The sequence below is a fragment of the Haliotis rufescens genome, unplaced genomic scaffold, assembly GCF_023055435.1.
Source record: "Haliotis rufescens isolate VD_foot unplaced genomic scaffold, xgHalRufe1.0.p SCAF_18, whole genome shotgun sequence".
Classification (NCBI taxonomy): Eukaryota; Metazoa; Mollusca; class Gastropoda; order Lepetellida; family Haliotidae; genus Haliotis; species Haliotis rufescens.
In genome coordinates, this window is record NW_025963868.1 from 6,980,102 (window position 1) to 6,992,889 (window position 12,788).

Sequence of the window (12,788 nt, forward strand, 5' to 3'; positions counted from 1 at the left end):
AAGGCAACCCTGAGACCAAACTGCACATCTTTTGTAAGATGTAACCGTGTTGTCACGTACAGCGAACATGCAGCTAATGACTAATTTGTACTTATGCATGAGTGAGTTTGTGTCAAGTTGTTGTCAAGGAAATCATGCTGGGTAGGGGAAACCCAGTAATGGTGACAGTTTGTAGAATTGACAAAGCTGTCTCAGTCCAATTAGATATAAACAAGCTTGTTATGTTTAATGGAGTAGATTTATGTTGTGTTCCCGAGAACCGATGTCAGTCAACCTAAGTAATTATTCAGTTGATATTTACCAATATGTGACAACGTGTATGCTTCTACATGTTTGTTTGTTGTTTAAGGCCGCACGCAGCAATATTCCAACAATATGACGACGGTCTGTCAATAATCGAGTCTGGACCAGACAATCGAGTGATTGACATCACGAGCATGATCCACGCAACTGGGTTGGTTGGTTTGTTGTTTAACGCCGCACTCAGCAATATTCCAGCTATATGACGGCAGTCTGTAAATAATCGAGTCTGGACCAGACAATCCAGTGATTGACATCACGAGCATGATTCACATGCTTCAACCAAGTCAGCGAGCCTGACCACCCGATCCCGTTAGTCGCCTTTTACGACGAGAAAAGTCGCCTTTTACGGCAAGCATGAGTTGCTGAAGACCTATTCTACCAATGATCTTCACAGGTGCCACTCACACGGGAATGCACGTTGCTATATACGTGCAACCCGATTTCAGCTCATCTCACTGTCTCTTATGGCCTGTAAATAACCGAGTCTTGACCTGACAATCCAGTGACTGATATTATTTGCAACGCTGCACGCCTTTAGTATACAATGACTCGTTATCAGCCAGGTCGCAAAGCCTGACCGTCCTATCCTATCCTACGACCAGAAATACATGGGGATCAATTGTGACCCGGACTCCCAACTGAGATTGACCTTATATCGACTGATTAAACACATTTAGTGACAATACGACTAGAGAGCATACACATGTGTTTGTTGTTGGTTGGTTTGTTGTTTTACGCCGCACTCAGCAATATTCCAGCTATATGACGGCGGTCTGTAAATAATCGAGTCTGGACCAGATAATAGAGTGATTAATATCATGAGCATCGATCCACGCAATTGGGATCGATGACATGCCTCAACCAAGTCAGCGAGTCTGACAACCCAATACCGTTAGTCGCCTCTTACAACAAGCATATGGGTAGCTGAAGACCAATTCTACACCGGATCGTGACGGGTCGGCCTATATTTGTAAACAAGGGTCCTATTCGCAACGGAGGTTGGTGAATTGTGCACACTGGAGGCCGTAAATAATTGGGTCTTCAGCAACCCATGCTTGCCGTAAAAGGCGACTATGCTTCTCTCGTTAGTTCGTAATGTAATACAAACTTTATTCTAAACATTTCAGCATACATGCCAACTTTCAATGTATCTGACATTATCTAAAAACTTTAATTATTACATAACATTTAAAAGTCTAAAAATGGGACTAGGCTGAAAATGAGTTCAAATGTTTGATGTCATGTATCTCTGTAATAAATATAAGTTGAAGCTTATGTCTTTGCGGTCCTAGGATACTGAAGTATTAAAATACAATAAGAAGTCATAATGAGATTTTTCACCTATAAGCTCCCTTAATGATGGTTGTTCACATATATTTTCCTGACTTAACCAAAAACGATAACGACCAATAAAGTACAATCTGCCCGAACATGTAATATTTGATATAATTCAGTATCAAACATGTTTTCATTTTAACTATGCGGTGTGGCCCGGTGCTCACCGTTCATATACCTGGTCTTGAGGGCCGCGCGACCTTGTCCGTATTTTACCTGTTCGTCGGAAGTAGAGATTATCGTCGGTCACAATTTGAACGAAATTCTGAACACAGTCACGGGTTTTATATTCTTCCTTTGGCTCAATAACATGTCATTGCTGCGTTGTGGTCACAACTACTACAGCCATTTGCTACATTTGTATGGAGCCTGTTAAACTGAACGTTCTGTTCAGATTGAAATGTTACGTGCGGCATCACACACACAACACACACACACAACACACACAACAGCACAAACACAACACACACACAACAGCACACACACAACACACACACACAACACACACAACAGCACAAACACAACACACACACAACAGCACACACACAACATCACAAACACAACACACACACACACACAACAAACACACACACAACAGCACAAACACAACACACACACAACAAACACACACACAACAGCACAAACACAACACACACACACACACATATAGATATATATATACCGTGCTTAGGATCATTAAATGAAACAGCACACACACACAACACACACACAACAGCACACACATAACACACACACAGCACACACACACACAACAACACACACACATATAGATATAGATATATATATCGTGCTTAGGATCATTAAATGAACAGTGGACGAGGTCACTATAACTTTCCCACGCTATATCAGTGACAAAGAGTCCTTTCACACTCAACGCTAATATTGTTGCAGAAAATATCGACCTTGACTTGAAGATTTGAGCTGTTGTTTATTTGTTTTATTTTATGTTTCTTGTACGCAATACACAGGACCAAAAGTGGTGATTTTCTGACTTGTGAACACGTTGTATATATATCGCAAATACAAATGCATTCAAAGTAAAGTTTGGCGGCAGTTGACAGGCTACTTTAACCTTCCCCCGTTCTATTAGTAACAAAGAGTCCTTTCATACTCAACACTAAAGATAACTAAATCCAAGAGGAACAGACCTTGCAAAGACGATATATTTTAACAAAGATGTACATGCAATTGTGTGTCCGTATATCCAAAGACCCGTGAAGATCCGGGGTAGAATAGGGCTTCAGCAACCCATGCTTGCCGTAAAAGGCGACTAACGAGATCGGGTGGTCAGCTCGCTGACTTGGTTGATGCAGGTCATCGATCCCAATTGCATGGATCGATGCTCATGATATCAATCACTGGATTGTCCGATCCAGACTCGATTATTTACAGACCGCCGTCATATAGCTGGAATATTGCTGAGTGCGGCGTAAAACAACAAACAAACAAACCAACCGTATACCCAAAGAAGGACAAATTACATTTGAAATTTGGTTTGGGTATTTATTGAGGTTATCAATTGCTTTATTGAGAAGGGTCATCATATTCTGAACCAATTGACCGTGTTAATGGAAAATAGGTAAAGGTTTACAGACTTTGTAAAACTGAGAATTGAAATCAAGGTACGTTGTGAAAATGACAGTTTCAGTCAGCTACTTACTAGATTATGTGATTATTGCTGGAGAGTGGTATCAAATGAAATAATTAAATATGTCTTTAATTTTACTCCTTCACTCTCATCACCATTATACAATGTATAACACAATGTTGACCTGACGTTTTAGTCATCGTTTTGGCAGCATTATCTGTGTAAGTGTTCTTACAGTTACGTATTAATCAGGGACATAGGGTAGCCTGGTGGTTGAGGCGTTCGCTCGTCACGATGAAATTCTGGGTTCGATGTTCCACATGGATAGTGTTTTCAACACTAACAGTGTTACTCGTTTTAATTATTCTGAAATGTCAGGCATAAAGTCTGGGTCTCTGACACACCGCTGGGGGCGGTCGGGTAGCCTAGTGGCTAAAGCGTTCGCTCATCACGCCGAAGACCCGGGTTCGAATCCCGACATGGGTATAATATGTGAAGCCCATTTCTGGTGTCCCCCGCCGTGATATTGCTAGAATATTCCTAAAAGCGGCGCAAAACCATACTCACTCACTCACTCACTCACACACACATTGTTCGGCTTTCTAGGTGTATCAATTAATTTGCTTTTCAGAAAGTCTGAGGTCAATTAGTTGTTGTAGATACGATTACGTTATCAACTGATTATTTGAATGCAGTCCATAATATTTGTCATGACTTTTTGACCTGCCTTTCGCCCTTAATGTATTGACAACTTTAAATATTACAAATAAAAAAATGTTTCACAATAATCTGTAAATGTCACTGCTTCCGATGCCTAGGGAAGATAAACAATTTTTAGATATCAGGTTCCGCCCTGATGTGAGTGTCTAATTAGTTGTTTCAATCAGAGGTGGTTACTGTGAGTTAAAAAGCTGATCGAACAATCCAGATGGTGGCATGTTATGTAAGCAACTTGGGTCCCCATGACCATCCTTGTCTGTTACCAACTGGTGTGAAAGACATTCATGTTCAGCATTTCGTCAAACACCCCGCTCCTTCAGCGTTTCAGAGTCATGAGTGTAGAATTATTATTATCCCTTCTCATTGTTTAATTTTATATGTCCTGTTTAACGCTGCATTCAGCAATATTCCAGCTGTAGGACGGCGGTATATACAGTAAACTACGGTTAAATCGAACTCAAAGGGACCACTAACTTTAGTTTGTTATAACCGTAGTTCGTTATAACCATATATACAGCATAACTATAGCAAATAGTCGGGACAAAAAAAAAGTTCGTTATATCCGTCAGTTCGTTATAAGCGTGTTCGTTATAAACGTACTTTACTGTATATATATATTATTTATATAATAGGGTCTGGACCAGACAATCCAGCGATTTACATCATGATCGTCGCTCTACACAATTGGAATACGACGACATGAATCCACCACGTCAGCGATTCAGACCACACGTTCCCGTTTGTCGCCACATTTACAACAAAAACATGTGTTTCTGAAGACTATTTGTCAGCCGGTTCTTCTCGGGTCAGAAACCGCGTAGGATTACTATGCCACATGTAGAGTGAACTGTCTAATTTATCACATGAGATTACGTGACGTGCAGCCAATGGTTGTATACAAAAACGACAACAGTTCGAAACATAAACCCCCATCCAATCTTATAAGGAACGAAAGGCAATAGTTTGCAAACATATCGATGTTTTGATTTTATTAAAGTCATGCCTTTATTGCATCGACAAAACTATCTCTTACTGGATAATGCGTTTCACCTTTTTCAAACAAGATGTGCATTCATCAAATCTTGTCAGGATGGACAGTTAGGGACTCTACTAGCCCTGTCCATGTTGTAGACGATCTACATTTTGTCTTGCATCTCCTGGTCCGTTTAACACTGTCTTTGTAGTAGCCATACAATTGTACGTGAAACATGTTCAAATATGGGCAGGTAAATAACACTAAACAGTTTCTCTGACGTACATTGAGATAACAGAAGTATCGCTCACACGTCGTGTATGTATAATATAGAAGTTGTTGTCCATAATACTCCTTCTGATGAACTTATTAAGTGCACCAACTACTTTCATATAATAAATACGGTTGAACTGTCCTTTACCGAACCAATGTTTCAGTTATTGCTTCCATATACCTACACGTTTTTGTATGTGAGTGAATGTTGTTTTAAGTCCAAGTCAGCAATACTTCAGCTTCACACAGCCTCTGACAAACCGTGAAATCAAATCAGATTCGAGTATTTGGGTGTATCGTGCAGTCCTCTAAATATTCAGAAGCTGACAAACCAGGGATTGATTAAAGGATCATGGTGTCATCATCACTATCACTTGTACGTCTTTGAAAAAGATGTGACTGTTGAAATCATGGACTGCATTGGAATAATCGATCAATTGGCAACTTTATCGTATCTACAACAATTAATTTACCTCAGACTTTCTGTAAAGCAACTCAGTTGATAACCCAGAACACCGAACGATGTGAAATGGGGACATCATGTGCGAGAGACCCATACGTTATGCTTGTCGCAAAAGTCGTTGAAAATGATCAGGTGGTCATGATATGTTCATGCTATCAACCACTGGTTTACCTTGATCTAGCATGCTCATTTAGAAATTGTAGTTATTTGCGGACTGTGAAACAGCATTAACTTCATTCACCATAATGATCAACGACCCTCCCTTTCAAGATACAGAAACACACTCAGTCATCACCACAAATGAAGCAAACGGAACCGGACACGTATTAGAACCCAAACTTGTGTCGTTTATTGAACGGGACGTGCTGAAACATATATTTCATTTCAAATACAGATACACAAATACAATGTTACAGGAATCTCTTAGAATTATGTTTGTCTCTTTATTTAGGAGTGTGTGTATGCAACGAAAAGAGACGAAGGGCTGTGTATATATACTAAAAACTGTTAAGGACAGATCAGCTACAGATGGTCCTTAAAAAGTATATGTATGTCAGTGCAAACCAATTCGAAGTATTTGAATATGTCCAGTGCAATAATCACTTGATAAGCATCATGGTCCATAACTATGACAAATGTTAACACAGATAGGATAATTGTGAATTTTTTTATTGCTCAAAAACTATTAATTGTGAACATTCGTGATGAACATAGACGAACATTCAAACACGAATGTACATCATTGGCTATGCCGTTCAGCAGTCAGTCGCCATAGTAATGGTAACGTCACACTGCAAATACTAAACACACGAATGAAGGCAGGCCAATGTGCAACAAACTAGTCATACGCAGTTTCAAATCCAGGTCAAATTGAGGTTGTTTGAAGTCAAGTTCCGGGGACAGGTCCTTTGCAGCTATAGAAACATCCTACATATCGCCTTCTAAACTTCCCTTGGTTAAGGGTATGCACAATCTGATTGTAAAACTGAATAGCACAGACATAGATACCAAATAATTATTACTGATGTGTACAGAACAAAAGCGACACTGATAGGAATTACAAATACAAATACATTGTGTAAATGACATTACTAACTAACAGTAGTTTGTAATGATCGGATACATATGAATACAGATAGTAGTAGTTAAAAAATTAACGATTAAGAGCTGACGCATATAGATGTAGATTTTCATGGGTCGAACAAGTCTGAGATAAAGATATTTTTATCTAACATGTTTTGTCATATTCAATTGATTGCTTTGAAGAAGTTCATATTTTAGCTTTCGAATGACAGTCGATACGTAGGACGTTTATATAACTTTCTTATATTTCTTGAAGGTGGCATACCAGACCAGGTGCCATGTCTTACGCCAGGCATTGTCTAAGAACAAGGAATGGAACTAAGGTCAAGGCCGTGAACGTGGCTTTTGATTGGCCCGAGTACATCGGGAAGCGAGGGTTGTTGGTCGTCTCCCCCATGTTGTCGATGTAGTACCACATGTCCATGCCCTGCAGAGGGAGAGGAAGACGTTCAAGCATGTTTCAGAATGTTCAATATCAAGCGTGGGAAGTCAGATAGTGCTCTATTAGGCGTTATTTAAGTTACTTGCTATTTACATCCCACAAACCAACATCCTACAAACGTAAAGTAAATTGAATTGAATTGAAAACAGTTGTTTTCCCCAATTAGTCTGTAAACTGACGTCAAACAAAAACGCCACAGAAGGGAACTGTAGGATGCGACGTCACCCTATACAGTCATGCCCCGCTTATACGGACTTCAGATATCCGGAAACCTCGGTTCCCGGACGATTTTCATTCAAAACGAAATAATTACTATATAAATTTACCCGTATTTCCGGAAATTCAGTTTCCGGAACCGGACAGTCATTTTCATACACAAAACACTGAAATGCACACAAAATTGTCTCACATATCCGGACAATACACTTCCGCTGTTGGTAATCCTTTAATTCGTGAGAAGTCAATTAACCAAGTGACACTGAGTTACGTTTGAGACGAGCTTGTTTATTGTACATGTAATCCCCTTCGATAAATATGGCGTCTGTGGAGGTCAGGTCAAAGTTGTGTAAGTATGTATATGTTCATTCATAATTATAGGTTTGTTTTAAATGCACGGGGATAATGATGTTCTTATGGAATCTTCTTAAAAATATTTCTGAATGTTGTTTTCATTTCATTTCGACCATCGAACATGCGTTTTAGCACCAAAACATCTTGATACATATTTTGACATTTCAGGGACCAACATCCAGGAATAGTTCGATGAGGATGGGTTAATACACCCACAAGCATGGAACGGTGAACGGATTGCCAGATTAATGTTTCTCACATCCATCATGTCATAGACTATTTGGTAGCCACAAAACACAACGATGCATAATATGTTAAGAAAAGTGATCCACCCATCAAATTTAACTATTTCTACAAATTTAGAAGAAATAATAATTCCTCAGCTTCATAAAGGTCCTGAAAGACTGGTATTATATCCCCGTCCTTTAGAGTCAATGTATATCTTTCAACAAATGACGCAGTTGCACATTTGATAGGAGATTTGCGAGAACATCTTTTTGACACAAAAATACTGATATTTATTGATTCGTTCTTACCCGAGGAAAGGTGATGTTGAAGTTGAAGCGAAAATAGCCTGATTCGAACGTCCACGAGTCGTTTTAGCACCAAAACATCTTGATACATATTTTGACATTTCAGGGACCAACATCCAGGAATAGTTCGATGAGGATGAGGATGGGTTAATACACCCACAAGCATGGAACGGTGAACGGATTGCCAGATTAATGTGTCTCACATCCATCATGTCATAGACTATTTTGTAGCCACAAAACACAACGATGCATAATATTTTAAGAAAAGTGACATGCACTTTTCGTTAGAAGAACCTGATAAAATACTATAAAAGTGTGATACGTACCGAAATTCCGTTCATTGTGCCACATCTGTTGGCCACCACGTACCACATCATACCACGATCGACGTTGAAGGTAACGCGGCCGTTACAGGTGACGCTGTCCCCCATGGTGGAGTCGTAACGCTGCATACAGCCGGCTTGGGTCATTCCAACGTCAAGGTTCAGGATTTGCTGACCGGTGGCGCCGAATTGTAGAACAGACAACTTCTCGTCGCAAGACTGTGAAAAAGCAAACATACATGTACATATGTGAGTGTGTTGGGTTTAACACCGATTTGAGCAGTATCAGCTTGATGTGGGAGGAACGCCCAAGGTGATGCATGTTCTAACTGTAAACACTTTGTGTGGGCCTCTGGTACGTTGATGACAAACCTTAATCATGCAGGGGATGAACGGAGATTCGAATCCACTATCATAGTTTCTGACACGCCGTGATATAACTTTAATACTGTTAAAAGCGGCGTTAAACCCAACTCACTCACTCACTGTACAAGGAAAGGAGCCACCCATGCCCCAGCAAACATAATCAGTGATATTAGTTTGAGCTTTGTGGTATTTATATAATTGTTTCCCTTAATAGCTCTGTACGTTATATTCGATCATCTGTCTTTAAAGGTAACACATTGTACCACCTGATATGTCACGTGACCACTAAAAGGTCCGGCTTTAGAAAAAACAAATATAACAATATTTCCCATCAACTCTGTGTGAGGGAGACTTTCTCAAAGTTCAATTGGTGAGGTGTATATTTGGAATCATCATTTTGAACACTAAACTGAGAGGACAAACACATTGTATTTTAATGTGTACAGCCAATAAGGTGTTGTTCGTATATATACCATTGGCTTACATTGCATTTAATAGTGCTTCAATAAACATCATCTACCCGTACACTCAGCTCATTGCAAATTCACCAAAGTTGTTTTCGTTTAAAACTCATTTCTGAATTTTCATTTGTAATTATTTTTGCAGTCATATAAAATATAGATAATATATTGTTCTCAATAATTAGGGACCGTAAATGTCGTCTTAATTGATAAATTTGATAAAATTGATTTACATTCAGCGTAAAGAAATATATCTACAAGAGGGATGACTCTGCTTTCGAATATTAATTTTGCAAACACCTGGTATCATCATAAAGATGATGGTGACTCATAAACACATGCTTATGATATTGTCGGAATCGTACAATGGACTTATTTCTAATGGTTATAGAAAAGGTTACATCACTGTGCTGGACACGTATTAACAATAGGTTTGGTGACGAATTCCCATGATATGTCATCACATCTATGATCTGAAGACAACGGCTGTTCAACTATCAACTATTTGGCTCACGACGTTACTCAACAAAATAAGTAATAAAAACATTCTTTCAGGTAGGGACAGGATAGATATATAATACACCTGAAAATACTTCTCCTCTTCAGACCGCCTCCGTGGTTCGATCCCCGGACGCGTCATACCAAAATACGTTTAAAGATGGTACTTGCGCTCGGCATTAGGGGCTAAAACAAGGACTGGTCGGCTCGGAGTCAGTATACTGTGTCTGAGTGGGGTATTCATATTAAACTGCGGCATGGTATCTCAGTGAGCTAGCACTATAACTCGGCATCAGTCCGGACTAGTACAAGCAACCACACACACACACACACACACACACACACACACACACACACACACACACACACACACACACGTCCATGTACGTCGCTATATAAATGCAATAATCTTGGACGCGACGTTAAACCAAATTTCACCTCACCTCACCTCTTCATTTTTTAATGTCCCAAAGTCCATTTCTGGTGTCCCCGCCGCCCATTACTGCTGAAATATTGCTAAATTCGGCGTTCAACCCAACTCACTCACTCACCCACTATGATCTCCCTCACCTTGGAACCTTCGTTAGCCTGGAAGTACTGGTCCTGTTTGTAGAAGAGAAGCTTCATGGGGGAATAACTCTGGAAGAAGAGAGAAATCTTTCACAGCCGTCACAAACACATCTCTGTTGAAGACAGTCTTATATCGATGACTGACGTTTCGGTAAAGATGCTTTTGCCTTTATCAAAAGGATTCATCCATTAGTTTATTCATAACTAAAATATTAACTTCAATGATACCAGTGATGTATCAAATTTAACTATTTCTACAAATTTAGAAGAAATAATAATTCCTCAGCTTCATAAATGTCCTGAAAGAGTGGTATTATATCCCCGTCCTTTAGAGTCAATGTATATCTTTCAACAAATGACGCAGTTGCACATTTGATAGGATATTTGCGAGAACATCTTTGACACAAAAATACTGATATTTATTGATGCGTTCTTACCCGAGGAAAGGTGATATTGAAGTTGAAGCGAACGTAGCCTGATTCGAACGTCCACGAGTCGATCAACTGCCATTCCTGGAAGGAACATAATGTTTTTATACGTTACAGATGTATTACTTTAAAAGTTTTAATTTACTTCGTATGTGAATATTGCAAATGTTGTACATGTATAACATATTGGAACACTTTACGAAACAATACGAAAATAGTTATAACTAATATTTGAACGCCAAATGTTTTTTTGTCATTTCTGTCATGTAAGGTTGAAGTAAAATATATTTGTTTGTTGCTTAACTCCTCACTCAGCAATATTCCAGCTATTTTACAGCTGTCTGTAAATAATCCGGAGCACCCAATCCGGTGATTGATATCATGAGCATCGATCCACGCACTTTGGATACAATGACATGCATCAAACAAGCTGCTGAAGACCCATTCTAAGCCGGATCGTCAAGGGTATGAAGACAAAGGGTATAGAGAAATTTAAAAAAATGTCAATGTGTTAATAAATTCGAAAAATAGAGTGGGGAAGAATAGGAAAATGTGAATATGTCAGACTTGGTGACGTGTATATTGCCCCATTCATAATATAATACGTAGGGCAGGGCTGGCCCCGTCGTCGAAGGCGCCGCGACTCGCTGTGCGTCCCTTGGGCACGCCAGAAACCTATGGTTGTGGGTTCGAATCCTGGTTCGCCCAGATTATGTTTCTAGGTTTGTCAGCACCATACCCGTGCTCGTGGGTTTCACCGAAGCGGTACACGTCAGAGACCTGCATCACTTCGAGCTTTCCTCCCACATTAAGCTGACACGCCGCGATATAACTGGAATATTGTTAAAAGCGGCGTTAAACACAACTCACTCTCTAGTATAATACCTAAAGCATTGGTTTGTATGGTCCAGACTGCATTACTTACAAGCGGCCGGTATATCGTTCGAATATTGCTGAGCGCGGCTTTGTACCCATGCGGGGAATCAAACCAAGGTATTCGGCATGACGAGTGAAGGCTTTAATCTACCCCAACGGCCCGTATCAATGATAAAATACAATTACAGTAAACTACGGTTATAACGAACTCAAAGGGACCACTTTTTTGAGTTCGTTATAACCGTAGTTCGTTATAAGCATATATACAGCATATAAACAACAAATGGCCGGGACTAAAAAATGAGTTCGTTATATCAGTCGGTTTGTTATAAGCGTGTTCGTTATAACCGTAGTTTATGGTATACTTACATTAGATGTTTGAAGCCTCCTCTGGGCGACTTTGAAGGTAGCTGAAGTGTAGGACGAGAACACAAAGACGACGCATAGCACGGAAAGGAACGTGGCGGCCATCTTGGCGTAAAGACGTCGAAGAATTGTAGTGCTATTCCGTAAATCATGCTTTATAAAGGCACCGCTCGGACAGGATATGCAGCCTTAGTAGCGACTAGTCCTACGTTCCCACAACTCGTGGGGTAAACAACTAAATTAGACTACCGCATGAGAGCATTCATGTCAAATTAGTTTCAACCAAATCGGCTCCATGACGTTAAAACGTCACATTTGTTTCAGTAGACTCGTTATTTTCGGATTGTCATGTCAGCCTGTCGAATTAAGGAAACGGGTGTGGTCAAATTAAAGAAATAAACAAGCTTGCTGTGCTTGTTACTACTGACGGACCTCCTGACTGTGCGAGTACGACTGTCAAGTGTTTGTTTACGCGTCCCCGTCGAAACACGTCTCCCAGTAGTCTATGCTTGTCACCGGGGCTGTGAACTAACAACAGGGTGGTCAGGCTCGTTGACGTGGCCGTTGACGTGCCCCGTTGACGTAGGTCCTTATCA

At 40.0% G+C, this 12,788-nt stretch overlaps 1 protein-coding gene across 1 annotated transcript; it reads right to left on the reverse strand.

Moving 5' to 3' along the window:
• Nucleotides 1-6,329: 6,329 nt before the first annotated feature.
• Nucleotides 6,330-12,352, reverse strand: LOC124149718. Its single transcript, XM_046521463.2, has 5 exons — nucleotides 12,196-12,352; nucleotides 10,960-11,034; nucleotides 10,523-10,591; nucleotides 8,631-8,846; nucleotides 6,330-7,186 (listed from the first exon to the last, which is right to left on the reverse strand). Exons 1-5 carry the CDS (start codon nucleotides 12,295-12,297, stop codon nucleotides 7,043-7,045), a joined length of 606 nt encoding a protein of 201 aa, XP_046377419.1. The 5' UTR covers nucleotides 12,298-12,352; the 3' UTR covers nucleotides 6,330-7,042.
• Nucleotides 12,353-12,788: the final 436 nt, after the last annotated feature.